This window comes from Panulirus ornatus, chromosome 10 (genome assembly GCF_036320965.1).
Source record: "Panulirus ornatus isolate Po-2019 chromosome 10, ASM3632096v1, whole genome shotgun sequence".
Taxonomy (NCBI): Eukaryota; Metazoa; Arthropoda; class Malacostraca; order Decapoda; family Palinuridae; genus Panulirus; species Panulirus ornatus.
In genome coordinates, this window is record NC_092233.1 from 26,662,508 (window position 1) to 26,686,018 (window position 23,511).

Below are 23,511 nucleotides of genomic sequence, written 5' to 3' on the forward strand. Positions count from 1 at the left end.
GCTGCTAGAACTGTTGACTCTGAGTTCCCTGTACTCACTCCCACTGACCATGCCATGAGATTCTTACAGAATTTTTCTTCTCTCTGTATGTCAGCACTGTGCTATCACTTGCAAGGGCTAAAGGCTACTATGTTGCAGTACTCTAAGTGTCTCATCACAATTGTTTTGGCTTTGGCTTCAGGAAGACACTGCAAACAAATTTAGGATGCACTAAAAATCACTGGACTTTAGTCATCTTGTCTGCTGAGATGTGATCTAATTTAGTTGTCAGAATTGTCAAGAGTACTGCAAGGAGTAAAGGCTGCTGTGTTCCAATACCCTCAATGATTCATCACAGTCATTTTGGAAATGGCCTCTGAAAGACAGACACTGCACACAAATTACAAATGTGCTGAAAATGCAATAAGATCTTATTTTGTTGTCAGTGTTGTCAAGAAGAGCACTGCACATGATCTCACTGTGAGTTGCTATATTCAGATTAACATTAGCTCTCCAAGTAACTATAAAATGAAGAACTTTCATAACTATATCTCTCAGGGTAGCAGTATTCTAACAAAGCTTTGAATCAGCTAAAGGCAATTTGTTGCTTAAAGCAACAATCAGTAGGACCTTCCTTTCCCCATTCCTACTGTTCCTTGCTCATTTCTGTGAAGTCTTTATTTTTCCAACAGACCTTACCTGAGGCTCAGCTTTTTTTGAAGATGCTCCAATACTCCCCTGTAGTAGAATCAACACAAGAGTAGCACATGTAAGAAAGAATCTCAAATCATATCTTGAGTGCAAAAGAAACTGTCATCACTCTGGAAGTCAGAATGAGAAGTTTAGACTTTCCTTTTGTCTGCAGATACCATAGGCAATGCCTATCGACGTCACACTTATTCTAAGAATTATCATGAATATAGCCCAAGTGGTCCAGCAGTCATAAGATTTCTTAATGCAAGCAAGGTCAGCCTTAGGCATGTATTAGGCCAGAACAGATCACCTAGTGTGAGGCCCCTATCATACATGCAGATACAAGCCCTAAGTTTCCTAAAATATCTTCTCTTACAAGAACATTCAGCAATCAGAAACAGCAGCTGGTTCATTTACAAGACCAGTGCCACATTTTCCTTGGCCAAAGGCTAGCAATGAATGCAGGGTAATATACAGTCATACATATAATGTCATACCTAGTGAGAAAGAGATGCAGGCAACATGACTGAGGAGGCAGGGTGAGGTACAACTCAACAATGTTGGAGGGAAGAAAGGGCAAAGCCTATGCGAGAATGACAAGGGAAATGGTACAGTGAGATTTCAAGCTTAAGCCACACCAGGATCACATTATAACACACATTCAATAGTCTTAACTCACACCTATAACTCTGACAATAGATAACTGTTTTGTTTTTTTGCACTGGTCATGGTTTTCACAGCATCTACATTTTCATGCTAGGGAAAAAAGTTCTTGATATTTCAGAACAAGCACTTATTCCTGTATTACTAATTCTATTCATAATCATGGTCTCCACATACCTACCTCTTTTTTTTCTTTCTTTATCTATATTTTTGTCAATCTCCCCATTCATATTTCTCTATTTCTCTTTCTCTATATGTCTATGTTTGCTTGCCATTGTTTCACTGTTTGCACATTCTAGATATGTAAGCACATTTGTGTCTGTATGCATGTACCTGTCTCTATGGGCGAACTCTTTCATGCACTTTGGTGTACTCAAAATTCCTTACCTCAACATGTCTATCAGTAAGATACAGGAAGAAAGTCATGAACGAAGCATAGAAAAAGGTTTGTCGTATATCATTAATAACTATCAGCCATGGACAGTCACCAATGAGTGTTACAAACTCCAGTGGACCTGCAATGTCATAAAAGCATCTAAGAATTTCAAATTAAAAAACTTAATCATTACATTAAATACGCGAACATAGACAGAAAAATATCCACTGTAATGTCTGAGAACAGATGCAGAGAAGATGTGCATTGGCAGGACACAGCACAATGACAAAATGCTTGCATGTATAAATAAAAAAGATTATGATAGAAGTAATATCAAATTTGGGAAATAGATAAGAAACACCAATAAGGTATAGCAATGAGAGATACACTGGCTACAAGACTTTTCCAAGAGAATTAGCAAGGTTAAAGTATAACTAGTGCAGTGATTTTACAAGAAATATAAAGAGGCATAATTTTAGTGAGACTTTGGTGGTCATGAATTAACAAGAGAAGCTGAAGCAGAACTTGTAATTTTACTTACACTGAAAGATAAGAGTATTTCAGGTGCCATTAAAAAGCTGCCAGTGGAATGCAAAGCTTGTATCCACACTTAAACGCACACAAATAACATCTGTTACTTCTAACTTATGATCCTTGGGTCAAAGATTACTGAAGGAAGTAACAAATGATTTTCAGTAGGAATTTAAACTGATAAGCTTTTCAGCAATGCCTCGTTAAGGACATTTATTGGTCATCAGTTGTAATCCATAACAGGAAACTTGAAATTGGGTGCTTCTAGATGTCAAAAACCTCAACATAAATAGTTTACACTTGCATACACCAGTGGATGCTGTTCATGCACATGTTAAAACTTACAATAAAAGTAATAATAACGACAGCTATCATGCCCAGATAATCATATAAGCTGTTTGCACTTTGTACAAGCTAAGCTAAAAAATAAAGGTATTGTTCCTTGGAAGCTGTAACCAGATGCACACATGGCATACACAAAGCAAGAAATTGGTCTAAATGCCCTAAACCTGGAAGAAAATTCTTTCTCTCTATCAGTCACTGTTAACTCCCAGTTCCAGGGGGTGGATTAGGTACATACAGATTCTGTAATCACTCATGCTTATCTTCAACATATGCCTAGTATGATAAAAATAAAATAGGTTTCCACTCACAAAAAGGTGCTTCTTATTCTTCCATTTTGCACTACACTTATTAACCATACACAAAATTATTCCAGTGCATTCAATACCCAACCATCCTTATCTGAAATATCCCTAGTCCTAATCAATTCTCTTATTGCATCTGTCTTCTATGGTCTATCACTCATCCTTGTACCTTTGACTGAATTACTGTTTATGTACCTTTCTAACAACTTCACACTACATTTCCTTCTCACATTATCATTTTTCTATCAATTTATCCTCTTCATACTAACTATATTGTGAAAGTTATCCATTTGTAATGCTCTTCTCATTTATCTTTTCTGGCCTACATGAACTAATGTTTAACATCCATATATTGGAGTTGGGAAATGTGCTTCTTCATGTAAGCTGCTTAGAAAAACTATGCTTTAATTTTTCCCATTAACCACAGTTTTTAATGCATTTCCACTTCTTCCTTTTAAACTTCTAGGCTCACCTTTAGCTTTCCCACTACCATCCTTTTATAACTTTACTCCAAAATATCTAAAAGTATTCAGAACTTTCAGTTCTTCATGCAAACTGATATTACACTGTGGTTTCCTCTCTCTTTCAAAAACTAGAGTCTTACCTTTATTCACATTCACTTTCAGCATCCTCCTCCTACATACATCATCGAAGTGGCCCACCATTTTGTCCAGCTCTTCCTCTGATTTAGCTAACAGCACAGCATCTCTATGCTCCAAAACAGTTTCTTCATACTGTCTGACAAGAGGAAATCTTTCTGGTCTTTAATGAAATATGTTTAGCATACATTTTCAAATCCTATGATATCAACTTTCATGAATTCTTACTTATCACTGCATCTACATCTTTTGGCAACTCTCCTTGGTTCTATGTCGAAAAATAACACCTAGTCAAGACATTTATCTTTTACAGCTCAATCTAATAATTTTCTCTTGTACTATGTATCTGTTACAAATCTGCAGGGTTTCTATATCTCAAAATTAGCCCGTATTTCTTCCCATCACACTGCAGATTAAAATCACCCTAGGCATATCTACAGTCGTGAAAACTATCTCACTAAAACTCTCCTCTCTATTTTGAAAAATACAGATCAGTATTAGACACACAGTATGGCTTTTTCCCTTGCCTCTCTATTCTACATTTATCTTTCCTAGCTTCCACATTTGAATCTCAAACATCTTTTGACTAGGCTCTTATGCACCTGCTTCACTAACTTAGATCTTTTCCCTATCCAACTGCAGCCTGGGTAAAAGGAGATGGGTCACACTACATCTTTTCACATTAATGATGGAGTGCTTCAGGTCTGGGTTCTTGCCTCTATCCCTCTTCTTTTATATATCAGTGATCTTCAACTAAAATAAACACACTGAAAACTCATATACAAATGAAACCAATCTTCAAACTCGGTCTAAGACTTTGCCCATTTCTCCACAAACTTGAATTACACTCTTACTGTCAATTCTGATCTCATGGCCACTGCATACTGAGGTAATCCCAAACATGTAACATTTAATGTACCAAAAGCTAAAGCTCTACAAATCTTTAGCAGACTAGATATGACAACTGCCTGTCATCCTTCAGCAACACTTTACCTGCATTTCATCCACATTAGCATTCTTGAACTGCCCATAAACTAAAATTTCTTTTGAGCAAAGCACTGAATCTACTAAAAATGCCTCTAAAACAGTTCTGTACTATAAGAGATGTTTCTGAGCTGAGACAGGGCAATAAATGCATATGAATACAATAAAGTATTTCCTCAAAGTGACAAATAAAAACACATTTAGATGAATGGTCCATTAGCCAAGATATGTTAGAGGTGGCAAGGGAAGCCAGCAGGCACAGTAACACAAATGATTCATAATATTTCTCACTATTTGTGGGGTTCTAATGTTAATAACTCATACCACTAGAACTCAAGCATAATGCATGTACTCCTAAAAAGAGTAGGTTAAAACATATAGGTACCTGAAAAAAACTTAAACAAATATTTACAGGAGCACTTCATTTTCCATGGTATCAATGGAAATTTCCTTACACTTCTGATAATCTCTTTTTACTTATGAATTTGATATAATTCATTAATTAGTTCTGTACAACTCATATTTAAAGAGTATCTTAGCATCAAGGGTCTATCAACATATATCACTGGGAAATAACACTATATTTTAGGCTTTAACTTTGCAACAAAATCACTATCAGAAACAAAGATAACTACTGATGGATTACCTTAACTTTCTGGGAGGGTGTCAGTTATGATCCTACCATCACATAGGAATTTATGAGAATTTGATGGTCAGGATAAGAGGGGAAGTCACTAATAGGAGTTTGTATTAACTGTAAATGTAACCCAATGGAATACATTACATAAGCCCAAGAGAAACAGTGAAAGCTAACTACTCCATGTCATCAATAACTTACCTGTTACATGAAAAAAAAGATGACCAATATATTATCTAAGTTCACCACTGCATGAAAGCAACTTATTTCAACTTACTGAGCAAGTGCAAGTATGAGCTTGTTTGAAAAAAAGTGGGGTGGGTAAGAAAGTAACACTTATCTTTAATTAAGCCTGAAGGTGCTCAAAAGTGTCACATACACACCACTAATATTGATGAGACAGGCAAATTCATACACTACCAGTCATAATGCACTTAAAAACATAAACATACTGTGATCTTTCAGGGCAATGTGACAAAATGACTGAAGCAGTAGATATAGCCTTTTACCCTATCCATGATGTCACATCACCACAATTCCCAGCCTTAGCCATATACACTGTCAATCAAGGGGAAGGTTGTTGTGAGGTAAGCAACCTCTTCAGCGTAAGGGGGATTGATGCAAGTAAACAACTGGGGATTCTAGCTTAATAATATGCTTTTAATCCCTTTCACTTTGGGAGGCTAAGGTGTAGCACCTCCCTGCATAGGACATATTGAAACACTCAAAAAAATAATAACTCACATTTTGCCTGACTGAAAATAGAGTACTTTTCCCTGGTTACTGAGATTTATAACTCATCTGAGAGCAGTCATTTAAATAGACTCTATGCAGTTAAAGAGCATGTGTGGAAGCACTGGTAGATGCATGAGTATACAAATGCCAATGTGTTCCTCATTATCAAAGTACTTTTACTTACTTTTCATTACACTGGTACCAACACATCTCCTCATATTGGAACACACAAAATTGTATGGATATATACTTTGGATGATAATATATTACAATAGTATAGTTTACAGTAGAAATGTATACCTAAAGCAAATTTTTTCATTGAAAGATACTGCCCTATATTAAAGGGAAATAACTGACTACTGCTTGGGAACAAGAAGTAGAATGTCAAAGGGTAACAATCACAATAAATATTTGGATGAGACACCTCACATGGGTATTCTAAATTCCTTGGTGAATGAATTAAATAAATTAGAGCTCCTGTACTTACCAGCCTTATGAAAGAGCTAACAAGCTCAAAACCATCTTTTTGAGTCATACTTTTCACTTACTTTTCACTTATATAATTTTGCCATATTACCTAAAGGGAAGAAGACTCTTCATGGCAGGAGAGAACCCCAAGGTAACCACCAGTTTCATATCTCATCTCAATAAAGATGGCCATCAATGAGACTCTTCTCTGTTCAGGTGCAAATTCTCCCAGTGTAGCAATTTTTCACATTAATAGACATATGTACCAGACATATATGAAAAAATTAGCTTTAATTATGGAATTATTTTTATTTTTTGTGGCCTATTGGAATCTAAAGCTGGATGATCTTAGCCCTTAAGTACAGTCCTACATACACACAGTCCACATGTTCTCATCATATCTGCCTACAGCTGAATATGCTAGTGCTTTCTAGTGGCATATGTAGATGTCATCTGTCACTCAAAACTATTTAGTCAGCAGAAAAATCAAAAAGCCTCTCTGTTACCATAGATCACCGTGGCATCAATAGATCACATGCACTCTCTGGGAAAGGACAGAGACCTTATCATACATTTTCAAATTTCCTGCCCAAATCTGAATAGGCTGGTTCTTTCTGATGGTTTACATGCCATATGTCACCTGCAACTATACTTAGTCCACTGCAAATCTGGAAGCCTCTCAGTTAACCACAGATAGCCATGAAAGAAAGAGGTGTGTGGAGGCCTAACAAGCCCCACCCTGATAATCCAGTGTAAATGCTGCACACAAGATTTTGTGGGGCCTGGATGGAGATGAAAACCAACTACTGAATTTGATTTGGATATATCAGAAGACCTTTCTCTTGACCTCCTGTCTCTTTCTTTTATACATCTCCCACTCAACTGCATTTTTTCCCTGCAAAAATCGTCCAAATGCCTCTCTCTTCTCTTTCACTAATACTCTTACTTCTTCATCCCACCACTCACTACCCTTTCTAATCAACCCACCTCCCACTCTTCTCATGCCACAAGTATCTTTTGCACAATCCATCACTGATTCCCTAAATACATCCCATTCCTCCCCCACTCCCCTTACTTCCATTGTTCTCACCTTTTTCCATTCTGTACTCAGTCTCTCCTGGTACTTCCTCACACAGGTCTCCTTCCCAAGCTCACTTACTCTTACCACCCTCTTCACCCCAACATTCAGAGGTGAAAAAAAGGGCAAATGAGAGTTGGGGTGAGAGAGTATCATTAAATTTTAGGGAGAATAAAAAGATGTTCTGGAAGGAGGTAAAGAAAGTGCGTAAGACAAGGGAGCAAATGGGAACTTCAGTGAAGGGCGCAAATGGGGAGGTGATAACAAGTAGTGGTGATGTGAGAAGGAGATGGAGTGAGTATTTTGAAGGTTTGTTGAATGTGTTTGATGATAGAGTGGCAGATATAGGGTGTTTTGGTCGAGGTGGTGTGCAAAGTGAGAGGGTTAGGGAAAATGATTTGGTAAACAGAGAAGAGGTAGTGAAAGCTTTGCGGAAGATGAAAGCCGGCAAGGCAGCAGGTTTGGATGGTATTGCAGTGGAATTTATTAAAAAAGGGGGTGACTGTATTGTTGACTGGTTGGTAAGGTTATTTAATGTATGTATGACTCATGGTGAGGTGCCTGAGGATTGGCGGAATGCGTGCATAGTGCCATTGTACAAAGGCAACGGGGATAAGAGTGAGTGCTCAAATTACAGAGGTATAAGTTTGTTGAGTATTCCTGGTAAATTATATGGGAGGGTATTGATTGAGAGGGTGAAGGCATGTACAGAGCATCAGATTGGGGAAGAGCAGTGTGGTTTCAGAAGTGGTAGAGGATGTGTGGATCAGGTGTTTGCTTTGAAGAATGTATGTGAGAAATACTTAGAAAAGCAAATGGATTTGTATGTAGCATTTATGGATCTGGAGAAGGCATATGATAGAGTTGATAGAGATGCTCTGTGGAAGGTATTAAGAATATATGGTGTGGGAGGAAAGTTGTTAGAAGCAGTGAAAAGTTTTTATCGAGGATGTAAGGCATGTGTACGTGTAGGAAGAGAGGAAAGTGATTGGTTCTCAGTGAATGTAGGTTTGCGGCAGGGGTGTGTGATGTCTCCATGGTTGTTTAATTTGTTTATGGATGGGGTTGTTAGGGAGGTAAATGCAAGAGTTTTGGAAAGAGGGGCAAGTATGAAGTCTGTTGGGGATGAGAGAGCTTGGGAAGTGAGTCAGTTGTTGTTCGCTGATGATACAGCGCTGGTGGCTGATTCATGTGAGAAACTGCAGAAGCTGGTGACTGAGTTTGGTAAAGTGTGTGGAAGAAGAAAGTTAAGAGTAAATGTGAATAAGAGCAAGGTTATTAGGTACAGTAGGGTTGAGGGTCAAGTCAATTGGGAGGTGAGTTTGAATGGAGAAAAACTGGAGGAAGTGAAGTGTTTTAGATATCTGGGAGTGGATCTGGCAGCGGATGGAACCATGGAAGCGGAAGTGGATCATAGGGTGGGGGAGGGGGCGAAAATTCTGGGGGCCTTGAAGAATGTGTGGAAGTCGAGAACATTATCTCGGAAAGCAAAAATGGGTATGTTTGAAGGAATAGTGGTTCCAACAATGTTGTATGGTTGCGAGGCGTGGGCTATTGTGCGCAGGAGGATGGATGTGCTGGAAATGAGATGTTTGAGGACAATATGTGGTGTGAGGTGGTTTGATCGAGTGAGTAACGTAAGGGTAAGAGAGATGTGTGGAAATAAAAAGAGCATGGTTGAGAGAGCAGAAGAGGGTGTTTTGAAGTGGTTTGGGCACATGGAGAGAATGAGTGAGGAAAGATTGACCAAGAGGATACATGTGTCGGAGGTGGAGGGAACGAGGAGAAGAGGGAGACCAAATTGGAGGTGGAAAGATGGAGTGAAAAAGATTTTGTGTGATCGGGGCCTGAACATGCAGGAGGCTGAAAGGAGGGCAAGGAATAGAGTGAATTGGAGCGATGTGGTATACCGGGGTTGACGTGCTGTCAGTGGATTGAATAAAGGCATGTGAAGCGTCTGGGGTAAACCATGGAAAGCTGTGTAGGTATGTATATTTGCGTGTGTGGACGTATGTATATACATGTGTATGGGGGGGGGGTAGGGCCATTTCTTTCGTCTGTTTCCTTGCGCTACCTCGCAAACGCGGGAGACAGCGACAAAGTATAATAATAAAATAATAATAATATCAGAAGACCATGAGGAGACTGATTTTGAATATGATGTTAGGAGAGGAATCAGTCAATAAGTCCATCTATCTATATCTCTGATGCCCATTTCCTATGGGAGCACCCACAAGGGGATGGCCACAGCAAAAGAATCTCTATAACTGGTGAATTACAGTGGTGCTTCTTTTCCTTAAGTGCCTCACCCTTAATAGGCCAGTGGCAGAGGGCAACTCTAGTGCAGTGTTTTCAGAGGCCTAACTAATGTTCGTATGGACTACTTCAATAAGCAGAGCAGAAAAACATGGAGGATAAAGCACTAGGTTGCTGGGTATGTGCTTAGTTTAAAAACAGAGGTGATGCAATGATTTCAATCCCAGCATAAAGCTAAGACTTATTGTCTGTCACAGGTTGGGTTTAAATGGCTGTGACTGTTTACAGTTCTGTTTGCCAGAAATAAGCAGTTCTTCATGTTCATAGTAAAATTCTTTCTCCTAAACTGTTTTATTCTAAACAAAGCCAAAGTAACAGATTGGAGTTAAAAACTTCATGATCCCAACCTTCTCAACACCCTTTGTACAGGAGTCAGTCTTACCCAATACAGTACTTAAGATGTTAGATTATACAAGGACAAGTCGATATAATCTTCCTTGATGCAACTCATCCGTAAATCAATGCCTGAGAATATATTCTTTTTTAATATAAAAAGTCATTAAAATCCCAAAGTGAGATGTCAATGACTGTGCTGACCAAGTAAAATGCATTATCCTGTGAAGTAACTAGAATGGCTTTGAAAAGGAAGTTCTCATGAATTCTTTGCACCTCTTTAACCAGGTTGGAAACATTTAGCTAGACCAAAATGGAGTGATCAACACAACTTGACTGTCAAATAATTGTAAATACCTTCCCTTGTCTTTTCTTTTTCTCTTTCATTCTCTTCATATTTCAGTTAAGGCCTGGCCCTGTTGTGACTGGAGCCTTCCACCTACAAAAAAAATCGTTTGAAAGAGGATACTGCAGATAAAAAAATTCAGGCAAGCAAACTGAAGGCATCTTATTGCACTTACAAACAAACTTGGAAAAGAAGACCCATAACTTGGAAATTTCTCACTGGCCACCACTGTAATTAAAGTATCATCTGGACAGATGCCTAGAGTCTAGATTTACACTAAAGACTCTCAGTCTAGTTGCCCCTCTGTCCCTAATGGATCTACTTTGGAAAAAGCATCTGCCATAATTGAGATCATCTTTTGTAGGATGCTCCCATGAACAGAACTTTCTTGTAAATTAAACAATACCATCTTTATTTGTTTGCTGAAACATGAAATTGCCTACTGTGTTCAAAAATGTTATTCTTGAAATTTGAAAAACCTTTTCTCTTTGAGGCGGGGTCCTCCAAGCAATGACTGGTGGGGTAGCACCTTTCCCCAGCTAGTGTTAACCACTAACCCTTCATATGAAAGCAGCTGCTTGTTCATATCAGGCTCACCTTTGACCCATAAGTTTGCTTCAGTGAAGATGTCACTGATGCACTTGCTCCAGGAGAATGATCCGCCTTGGCTGCTCAGAATTCACAAACTGCATTAATTGGTCACTTGAAAAAAGAGAAGGGAAGATAATGCGAGGTAAAAAAAAAATTGCTTGAAGGGCAACCTCAAAGGGACAAGGTTTCTTCAAACTTCAAAACCTACATTTCTCTTCTTTGCCAGTTTGTCTCACAAGCAGTGAAAGCATACCTACATGAGGGATGGTTAAATGAAACATTTTCAGGTAAGAAAACAACTCCCAGAAGTTAAAACAAATACTCATAGAGGTGATCCACAGGCACATCAGAAACCATCTCTCTTGAAGAAAGAATCCCACATGACACAGGGTATATCTGCAATGCCTAAATAGAGGAGCCATCTGAGGAAACTGTCAGTTAAATTCAAAAGACCTCTTTTGTTGATTTTCTCCAATGTAAAATTTCTGAGAAAAGCTAAGGTAAAGTCATCCTTCTCATATCATGAGTTATAGTTTAAAGAGCAAGCAGAAATAGTACAAGTTTCTTAATCCAAGTTGAGAAATTTCTTGCTGAAAGAGGTTTTACAAATTCCTGGGTGGAAAAATAAATGCTAACCTCCAAAAACTTTGATATCCAAATGACTAAAAGATTTCACTGTCCATAAAGTTTTTACCTCCAAAACTAATCTTTAAAGAGTTTAAGCAAATTAGCTATCAAGTGATTTAACAGTTTCAAACTTAACCAAGAATCTAGAGAGTGGCTTATCTTAACCCATAAGTTATCATAAAAAATACTAAGTTATCAGTGTGGACACCTTGTGTACTTCACTATATGAGATTTTACTGGCCTAAAAATTCTTGTGGAGGCGAAGGTGAAGATTTGTATGGGTTTTCAGAAAAGAAGAGAGAATGTTGGGGGGGAAGAAGGGTGATGAGAGTAAGTGAGCTTGGGAAGGAGACTTGTGTGAGGAAGTACCAGGAGAGACTGAGTACAGAATGGAAAAAGGTGAGAACAAAGGAGGTAAGGGGAGTGGGGGAAGAATGGGATGTATTTAGGGAAGCAGTGATGGCTTGCGCAAAAGATGCTTGTGGCGTGAGAAGCGTGGGAGGTGGGTTGATTAGAAAGGGTAGAGTGGTGGGATGAAGAAGTAAGATTATTAGTGAAAGAGAAGAGAGAGGCATTTGGACGATTTTTGCTGGGAAAAAATGCAAATGAGTGGGAGATGTATAAAAGAAAGAGACAGGATGTCAAGAGAAAGGTGCAAGAGGTGAAAAAGAGGGCAAATGAGAGTTGGGGTGAGAGAGGATCATTAAATTTTAGGGAGAATAAAAAGATGTTCTGGAAGGAGGTAAATAAAGTGCGTAAGACAAGGGAGCAAATGGGAACTTCAGTGAAGGGGGCTAATTGGGAGGTGATAACAAGTAGTGGTGATGTGAGAAGGAGATGGAGTGAGTATTTTGAAGGTCTGTTGAATGTGTTTGATGATAGAGTGGCAGGTATAGGGTGTTTTGGTCAAGGTTGTGTGCAAAGTGAGAGGGTTAGGGAAAATGATTTGGTAAACAGAGAAGAGGTAGTAAAAGCTTTGCGGAAGATGAAAGCCGGCAAGGCAGCAGGTTTGGATGGTATTGCAACGGAATTTATTAAAAAAGGGGGTGGCTGTATTGTTGACTGGTTGGTAAGGTTATTCAATGTATTTATGATTCATGGTGAGGTGCCTGAGGATTGGCGGAATGCGTGCATAGTGCCACTGTATAAAGGCAAAGGGGATAAGAGTGAGTGCTCAAATTACAGAGATATAAGTTTGTTGAGTATTCCTGGTAAATTATATGGGAGGGTATTGATTGAGAGGTGAAGGCATGTACAGAGCATCAGATTGGGGAAGAGCAGTGTGGTTTCAGAAGTGGTAGAGGATGTGTGGATCGGGTGTTTGCTTTGAAGAATGTATGTGAGAAATACTTAGAAAAGCAAATGGATTTGTATGTACCATTTATGGATCTGGAGAAGGCATATGACAGAGTTGATAGAGATGCTCTGTGGAAGGTACTAAGAATATATGGTGTGGGAGGCAAGTTGTTAGAAGCAGTGAAAAGTTTTCATCGAGGATGTAAGGCATGTGTATGTGTAGGAAGAGAGGAAAGTGATTGGTTCTCAGTGAATGTAGGTTTGTGGCAGGGGTGTGTGATGTCTCCATGGTTGTTTAATTTGTTTATGGATGGGGTTGTTAGGGAGGTGAATGCAAGAGTTTTGGAAAGAGGGGCAAGTATGCAGTCTGTTGGGGATGAGAGAGCTTGGGAAGTGAGTCAGTTGTTGTTCGCTGATGACACAGCGCTGGTGGCTGATTCATGTGAGAAACTGCAGAAGCTGGTGACTGAGTTTGGTAAAGTGTGTGAAAGAAGAAAGTTAAGAGTAAATGTGAATAAGAGCAAGGTATTAGGTACAGTAGGGTTGAGGGTCAAGTCAATTGGGAGGTAAGTTTGAATGGAGAAAAACTGGAGGAAGTGAAGTGTTTTAGATATCTGGGAGTGGATCTGGCAGCGGATGGAACCATGGAAGCGGAAGTGAATCATAGGGTGGGGGAGGGGGCGAAAATCCTGGGAGCCTTGAAGAATGTGTGGAAGTCGAGAACATTATCTCGGAAAGCAAAAATGGGTATGTTTGAAGGAATAGTGGTTCCAACAATGTTGTATGGTTGCGAGGCGTGGGCTATGGATAGAGTTGTGCGCAGGAGGGTGGATGTGCTGGAAATGAGATGTTTGAGGACAATATGTGGTGTGAGGTGGTTTGATCAAGTAAGTAATGTAAGGGTAAGAGAGATGTGAGGAAATAAGAAGAGCGTGGTTGAGAGAGCAGAAGAGGGTGTTTTGAAATGGTTTGGGCACATGGAGAGAATGAGTGAGGAAAGATTGACTAAGAGGATATATGTGTTGGAGGTGGAGGGAACGAGGAGAAGTGGGAGACCAAATTGGAGGTGGAACGATGGAGTGAAAAAGATTTTGAGTGATTGGGGCCTGAACATGCAGGAGGGTGAAAGGCGGGCAAGGAATAGAGTGAATTGGATCGATGCGGTTTACCGGGGTCGACGTGCTGTCAATGGATTGAATCAGGGCATGTGAAGCGTCTGGGGTAAACCATGGAAAGTTCTGTGGGGCCTGGATGTGGAAAGGGAGCTGTGGTTTCGGGCATTATTGCTTGACAGCTAGAGACTGAGTGTAAATGAATGGGGCTTTCGTTGTCTTTTCCTAGAGCTACCCCACACACATGAGGGGGGAGGGGGTTGTTATTCCATGTGTGGCAAGGTGGCGATGGGAATGAATAAAGGCAGACAGTGTGAATTGTGTGCATGTGTGTATATGTATATGTCTGTGTGTGTATATATATGTGTACATTGAGATGTATGAGTATGTATATTTGTGTGTGGGGACATGTATGTATATACATGTGTATGGGGGTGGGTTGGGCCATTTCTTTCGTCTGTTTCCTTGCGCTACCTCGCAAACGTGGGAGACAGTGACAAAGCAAAATAAATAAAGAAAATTAAAAATTCTTGAAGGAACCTTCTAAGAGATGATAATAAAAAAGGCTTTTTACAGTCTCTAAAACTTCATATTAAACCAAGTGCCTACAGTTTGGCTTTATCTTAACCAACAAATCATTAAAAAGAAGAATGTATTTGTGTAATATTGCTTGTATATTTATTAACATTTCCCAGAGCTCAAAGCTGCATGGAAATAAGTCTTCATAAGGAAGCACTGAGGAGGTAATATAATCACAAGAAAAACTCTTTACCATAAAATGTTCAGGACTTTAGAAAGGTCCCATCTGGACTGCAATGGTGAAGCCAGTCTCATCAAGACGTGATTGGAGAAGTTAACCCTAAAAGGGCTCAACAGATTAATACTAAAATCTAATGAAAGGAAGTCTTGTGAGGCACTTTTACGTGAAGCATGGTATCACTAGCCATATTTCTATAATGAAAAAGGGCTAGAAAAGAACTCCAACATAAGCTTTCTGGTACATCTGAGTAATCAGATTTTTAGAGGATGGACTGAAAGCTTTCCAGACAAGTAGTATGGCTTGAGCAGAAGGACAAATGTAATGAGATGGTTATCTGATAGGCAGCCTCCAAAACTCTGCTTTATAATTGTTTGAGGAAAACTAAAACTAGTTTTCGAACCCAGACCTTCTAGGTTAGATTCCTGAGAAAAAGCTGATGTGATTCAAGAAAAAAAGGTCAATTAAGGAGAGTAGCACAGCTTAAGGAGTTTCTAGCACTAATGTTGTATGATTCACAAATGGGTAACAGAAGTCCTAATCCAGAAAACCATACAGTCTGTGAATAATGTTTTTCAGATTGCTAGGGGTAAAAAACAATTTTGGTAGCAATAATTCCAACAAACTATAGAGAGTCTGTTGCAACTGCCCCATGTCAAAACTGGAAATACAAACTATATATTGGCAGTCACACACTGGCCTTGATATGTGTGAGTGTGTGTGGTGCCACTCTTAAGGAAAGAATTCATATCTAATGTATAGACAATTGTGTTGTTACTGTGTTTGACCTCAACATGGCATCTGCAAAGACCTTGCTTACTCCATGATGATGATATAATGCTATGCTATTAAATTTTCTTCTTTTTCACTCTAAGAGACAAAGGAATTTGCATTAACATTAACTTCTGTTAAGTAGGCAACAGAGTCACAATAACCATTCTTTTCTTTTCTTTCATACTTGATCACTATTTCTCCTGTTAGTGAGTAAGCACCAGGAACAGACAAAGAAAGGCCACGTTCACTAACATCTATTTTCTAGCTGCCATGTGCAATGCACCAAAACCACATAAGAATATTTCAGGAAATAAAAATCATAGTTCCTTTCTGTTGATATGACAGGGTTTGATCTTCAGTCCAAGGGCCTATACCCACATGACCATAAAATGAAAGTCTTATCATTGATTTGGTGTGTTAGACCAGACCATCACAGGAAAATCTCTATATCATTCCACAAAAAAAATCTTAAAGATTTCTGCTTACTGCAGGAAAAATCTATTTATGCAGACAGTAACCATTTTGCCCTGTAGCCTCAATGTGTTGTTGCACAGGGCTGCATAAATGAACTTCCCCAGAATATGTACTAGTTGACATCAAAAGCACCAAGGTCTGGGACTGTATGGCTAGCACAAAAAAAGTGTACTCCAAAGCTTAGTCACTAAGGAAATAAAGAAGTAGACCTGCCTGACAACATCCATCTTTTCCTAGCTGAGTGAGTACAACCTGTACATACACACTGTAAGCAAAAACCATCTTTCTACTCTTTCAGTCTGTGGGCTACACACATGGTGAGGGGCATCCATCACCTTGAACTATCATGGCCTGGATACCAAAATGAAAGCCAAAGATGTCCTCATTCTTGGGAGAACCAGAGTGTGTTTGTGAGCATACTTCAAATCCAGCCAATGTATATTGGTATGCTAGCGAGTGAGTTACTTTTGCAATGAGGAAGTAAAATTGGAAGTCAAAGAGTAAAGAGAGGTATATGGGTAGTATCTGCAGGGAATGAATGTGAGTAATTTGGAGGAGTACAAGAAGCAGTAGGGGATCAAAAGAAAGCTTTGAAAGCTGAAAAGGAGGGTTAATGAGAGATGAGGTTAAAGAGTAGCAATGAGCTTCTGAGAGAATAAGAAAATACTTTGTTAAGAAGTGGATAGTGTATGGGAGCAAATGAGAATGCCAGTGCAGAGAGCAATTGGGGAGTAGTAACAGACTGAGGTGATAAGAAAAAGAAAAGAGATGGAATGAGTGTTTCCAAGATAGAGTGATGGATGTGGTACACCTGAAAAGAGGTGACATATAGACTGAGAGGTTTGTTGAATAGTATAGTGAAAACAAAGGAGGAAGGTAAAACATGTACTAGATAAACCATGACTAAGTGGCAGGAGTCAGTGGGAATGCAGTTGAGTTTCTTGGGAAAGAAAGTGAAAGCATTGCTGATTGGCTATTCAGGCTTTTAAACATTTGTTTGGCCCAAGGTGAGGTTTGTGTGGACCAGAAGAATGAATGTACACAGCCGTTATATAAAAACAAGGGCACAAAAGTAAATGCTTGAATCACAGAAGTAGAAGATGAGTTACAAGGTGACTGAGGTGGTAGCTTACGCAGAATATCTGGCTGAAGAAGAGCAGTGTGGCTTCAGGTGAAGTAAAGAATGCATGGACCTGGTGATTGTTGGAAATCTGTGTGAAAACTATCATAAGAAAGAGAATGATCTATATGTAGCATTTATGAATGTGAAGAAAGTAAGGTTGACAGGAAAGTAGTTTGGAAGATACCACAAATATATGAGCTAAATAGAAAGTTACCAAAAGTAATGTGGTTATGACCAGGAGAATAAAGCATGTGTGCCAATAGGCTAGGAAGAAGGTGGGTGATTCCTGATAAAGGTGGGTTTGTATCAAGGATGTGTGATGTCACAATGGTTATCAAATTTTTTCATGGGATGAGTAGTGAAAGATGAATGCAAGGGTCTTCGAGCAAAGGGTAGGTCTACAGTTTGCTACTCTTTGCAGATGATATGGATCTGATGGTGATAGACTCTGGGAGAATGTGTTCAGGCAGATGGAAAGGATAAGTGAAGAAAGACTGACTATGGAGATCTACATTTCAGAAGTGGAAGTAGCAAAAGGAAGGGCCAGAACAAGGAGATAAAAGGATGCAGAGAATGGGGTGTTGGGATATCAGGACCTGAATATTGAAGATGAAAAGTATGTATGGGTCAGTATGGTTCATGGAAAGGGACATGCTGTCAGTGAGCTGGACCAGGGCACATAAAATGTTCGAGGTAAGCAATGGAATAGTCTGCAGGGCTTGGCTGTGGATGATACGCTCTGGTTGCTGTACATCATATATGGCAAAAAATGTGTGTTTCTGAGGCTGCTGTTCAGATGTTACTGATACTAACTCACTAAGGTGGGAAAAGCAATTAAATACAATCATTATTTTCTTTTTATTTGCTTTGTCGCTGTCTCCCGCATTTGCGAGGTAGCGCAAGGAAACAGACGAAAGAAATGGCCCAACCCACCTCCATACACATGTATATACATACATGTCCACACACGCAAATATACATACCCATACATCTCAATGTACGCATATATATACACACACAGACACATACATATACACACATGCACACAATTCACACTGTCTGCCTTTATTCATTTCCATCGCCACACATGGAATAACATCCCCCTCCCCCCTCATGTGTGCGAGGTAGTGCTAGGAAAAGACAACAAAGGCCCCATTCATTCACACTCAGTCTCTAGCTGTCATGCAATAATGCCCGAAACCACAGCTCCCTTTCCACATCCAGGCCCCACAGAACTTTCCATGGTTTACCCCAGATGCTTAGCATGCCCTGATTCAATCCATTGACAGCACATCGACCCCGGTATACCACATCGATCCAATTCACTCTATTCCTTGCCCACCTTTCACCCTCCTGCATGTTCGGGCCCCGATCACTCAAAATCTTTTTCACTCCATCTTTCCACCTCCAATTTGGTCCCCCACTTCTCCTCGTTCCCTCCACCTCCGACACATATATCCTCTTGGTCAATCTATCCTCACTCATTCTCTCCATGTGCCCAAACCATTTCAAAACACCCTCTTCTGCTCTCTCAACCATGCTCTTTTTATTTCCACACATCTCTCTTACCCTTACATTACTTACTCGATCAAACCACCTCACACCACATACTGTCCTCAAACATCTCATTTCCAGCACATCCACCCTCCTGCGCACAACTCTATCCATAGCCCACGCCTCGCAACCATACAACATTGTTGGAACCACTATTCCTTCAAACATAGCCATTTTTGCTTTCGGAGATAATGTTCTCGACTTCCACACATTCTTCAAGGCTCCCAGGATTTTTGCCCCCTCCCCCACCCTATGATTCACTTCCGCTTCCATGGTTCCATCCGCTGCCAGATCCACTCCCAGATATCTTTATTATTATTATTTCTATCATTATCATCATTACTTTCATCGTTATTATTATCATTATTTTTATTATTATTATTATTATTATTATTATTATTATTATTATTATTATCATTATATCTCTATCTCTGATGCCTGTCCCCTCTGGGAACTTTCATCAAGGGAGTAGCCACAGCAAAAGAATTTTTACCTATCCCTGTCCTTACATGCATCCCTTGCACATACCCTTCTATGCATTCTTCTACCATTTCTCTCCCTCAAGTACTCCTCTATTCCATTTACCCATGACTTGGTTGGTCTTCCTCTCACACCAACCTCTTCATCATACTATCAAACACTCTCCTTGTAAACTCCCCATCATGCATTCTTTCCACATACCCAAACCAACTCAAAGAATTACATTTCACCACTTTACAGTTCATCTCTTCGCATTTCCTGCCATACTTTTTTTTTTTTTTTTTTTTTTTATACTTTGTCGCTGTCTCCCGCGTTTGCGAGGTAGCGCAAGGAAACAGACGAAAGAAATGGCCCAACCCCCCCCCCATACACATGTACATACACACGTCCACACACGCAAATATACATACCTACACAGCTTTCCATGGTTTACCCCAGACGCTTCACATGCCTTGCTTCAATCCACTGACAGCACGTCAACCCCTGTATACCACATGACTCCAATTCACTCTATTTCTTGCCCTCCTTTCACCCTCCTGCATGTTCAGGCCCCGATCACACAAAATCTTTTTCACTCCATCTTTCCACCTCCAATTTGGTCTCCCTCTTCTCCTCGTTCCCTCCACCTCCGACACATATATCCTCTTGGTCAATCTCTCCTCACTCATTCTCTCCATGTGCCCAAACCATTTCAAAACACCCTCTTCTGCTCTCTCAACCACGCTCTTTTTATTTCCACACATCTCTCTTACCCTTACGTTACTTACTCGATCAAACCACCTCACACCACACATTGTCCTCAAACATCTCATTTCCAGCACATCCATCCTCCTGCGCACATCTCTATCCATAGCCCACGCCTCGCAACCATACAACATTGTTGGAACCACTATTCCCTCAAACATACCCATTTTTGCTTTCCGAGATAATGTTCTCGACTTCCACACATTTTTCAAGGCTCCCAAAATTTTCGCCCCCTCCCCCACCCTATGATCCACTTCCGCTTCCATGGTTCCATCCGCTGACAGATCCACTCCCAGATATCTAAAACACTTCACTTCCTCCAGTTTTTCTCCATTCAAACTCACCTCCCAATTGACTTGACCCTCACCCCTACTGTACCTAATAACCTTGCTCTTATTCACATTTACTCTCAACTTTCTTCTTCCACACACTTTACCAAACTCAGTCACCAGCTTCTGCAGTTTCTCACATGAATCAGCCACCAGCGCTGTATCATCAGCGAACAACAACTGACTCACTTCCCAAGCTCTCTCATCCCCAACAGACTTCATACTTGCCCCTCTTTCCAGGACTCTTGCATTTACCTCCCTTACAACCCCATCCATAAACAAATTAAACAACCATGGAGACATCACACACCCCTGCCGCAAACCTACATTCACTGAGAACCAATCATTTTCCTCTCTTCCTACACGTACACATGCCTTACATCCTCGATAAAAACTTTTCACTGCTTCTAACAACTTGCCTCCCACACCATACTATTATCACTATAATAAAAAAGTTGACAATCATTTCCTGCCATACTATTATCACTATAATAAAAAAGTTGACAATCATTATTACAAATATTTCAAAATAACTGAAATCACAAAAACATGGAGCAGTGGACACTGAATATATCTATATCTCTGATGTCTGTTCCCATTTGGAACTCCCATGGCAATAGTGTCCATAACTATTGAACTCCATTGCCATTTTTTAGCCTTCAGTGTCTTAACTTTAACAGGTCACTGGGAGAGGGCAACTAAAGCAGTATTTACAGAGGCTCCTACCTAATGTTCCTACTGATTACTACTACTACCCTTATGCTCCTGCCTAGTATGCCTACTTACTACCTCTACCTAATGCTCCTACTTAAATGTTCCTACCAACTACTTCTATCTATTGCTCCTACCATGAAGACTGAACTAAAATTCTAATTACAAGTAATTAAGAGTAGCGTCAGATTTTTTTTTTTCTTGCTTTGTCGCTGTCTCCCGCGTTTGTGAGGTAGCGCAAGGAAACAGACGAAAGAAATGGCCCAACCCACCCCCATACACATGTATATACATGCGTCCACACACGCAAATATACATACCTACACAGCTTTCCATGGTTTACCCCAGACGCTTCACATGCCCTGATTCAACCCACTGACAGCACGTCAACCCCGGTATACCACATCGATCCAATTCACTCTATTCCTTGCCCTCCTTTCACCCTCCTGCATGTTCAAGCCCCGATTACACAAAATCTTTTTCACTCCATCTTCCCACCTCCAATTTGGTCTCCCACTTCTCCTCGTTCCCTCCACCTCCGACACATATATCCTCTTGGTCAATCTTTCCTCACTCATTCTCTCCATGTGCCCAAACCATTTCAAAACACCCTCTTCTGCTCTCTCAACCACGCTCTTTTTATTTCCACACATCTCTCTTACCCTTACGTTACTTACTCGATCAAACCACCTCACACCACACATTGTCCTCAAACATCTCATTTCCAGCACATCCATCCTCCTGCGCACAACTCTATCCATTGCCCACGCCTCGCAACCATACACCATCGTTGGAACCACTATTCCTTCAAACATACCCATTTTTGCTTTCCGAGATAATGTTCTCCACTTCCACACATTCTTCAAGGCTCCCAGGATTTTCACCCCCTCCCCCACCCTATGATCCACTTCCGCTTCCATGGTTCCATCTGCTGCCAGATCCACTCCAAGATATCTAAAACACTTTACTTCCTCCAGTTTTTCTACATTCAAACTTACCTCCCAACTGACTTGATCCTCAACCCTACTAGCGTCAGATGACTGCTACTTTTATATCATGATGGTTATCAAGGCCTACCCATTTACTAATATGTATGATCTTTGCAATAACCATTCAGTACACAAAATGGATTATTTCTTTTTGTTACTCTTGGATCAAGCTGTGCAGCGTTGTTTCAGTAACTGCAATTATACTGAAAATCTTTCTTTATACCACATCCACTGTCCACATTCTTGCTCTAAAAACTCTTGAATTTCTTTCTTGTATTCCAGATACAGGGTATCAATAAAATTTTCCACCCCAAAGCTTCACTATCCATTGTCAAATTGTCTGGAGTTAATGAATTTATCAGATTTCATTCATCAGAGTGAAAGAAAATTTCTGTATTTCTCAGATACCATAATAAACGAATTCCATGATAGTAACAGCCACTGTAGTTAAATGAAAGCAATATGACATGCATCTCACAGGATTACACAGGTGCTAAGTCCAAACATGAAAATATCTGGTTATCTAGCTCACCCAATCTACTCTACTGCTGATCATCATCAATATGTAGTGTACATAGTCTGACATGCATTTAAACTCACTTTTGAAGATAGTTTTCAAGTTAAGTTTTTTACCTTTATTTTATTCAGTAATACTCTAAGCCAAAATGCTGGATAAATAATGAAAAATAAGGAAAGGTTAACACTTTCAAATATCAGTCACAGAACAAAACAAGCTCTGAATCAGATGTGATACTATCCAGTTTGTTTGTATTCTCAAACATTGCTACTATGGATGAAAAATGCTTTGCATGCAGTTAAGTGTGTGGATTAAATCATTTATGTTTATGATGTAGTTTTCACTGTTTTAGTAAGGTTATTTTCTTTGTCTTTTCAAAGCATGTACTTAAAACTAATAAAGTTTAATGCAGGATCTAGTATATTTGCCCTGATTATATCAAGGAACTTATGTGTAATGGGCTAGGACTTATGAATATATGAAGGGAAAAGATGTGAAACAAATGACTACAAGAGTGTGTCTTAAATTAAAAGAAATAGATATTCTGCAAGAAAAAAAAAAGGCCAGTTTTAAGATGTATAGAAGAAGTGTAGATAAGCAGTCACCTCTATACTTGCAGGCCATACATAAACTACTGACCGTATACAAAGGATGGTATATAAGATACAACATTAAGAACAATATCAACTTACAATTCATGACTGTGAGAGCCACAGCCAAAAGTGCCAAATCACGCTCAAGGTGGTCTGGACGTCGCTCAAATACACTAAAAGATTTCCAAAACCTCCACAGGATGGTAGCCAACACAGGAAAGAAGACTGTTTGCAGTGATACTAACATCTTCGTGTACCAGCTACTTAGACTAAAAAACTGTTAAAAGTTAAGAAAATCAGAAAGTTCTTTTCATATCCCAGAAGTCAACGTGCTGTTTTTCACAAAAGAATACAAACAAGCAAATAAATTAAGTTTGATATATATAAACTAAGTTTTGCAAGAAAAGAATATGAAAATTTTACTTTTGAATGATTAAAACTCCAAATTACCTTTC

The 23,511-nt window shown here is 39.6% G+C and overlaps 1 protein-coding gene across 2 annotated transcripts in view; it reads right to left on the reverse strand.

Moving 5' to 3' along the window:
• Positions 1-23,511, reverse strand: part of LOC139750832 (protein wntless-like) — a 74,430-nt gene that overhangs the window by 43,380 nt on the left and 7,539 nt on the right. For both annotated transcript variants that reach the window (XM_071665607.1, XM_071665606.1), the window contains exons 5-6: positions 23,156-23,333; positions 1,723-1,850 (exon numbers count right to left, since the gene is read on the reverse strand). In XM_071665607.1, coding sequence (XP_071521708.1) covers positions 1,723-1,850; positions 23,156-23,333 — 306 coding nt within the window. The remainder of the gene's footprint in view (positions 1-1,722; positions 1,851-23,155; positions 23,334-23,511) is intronic.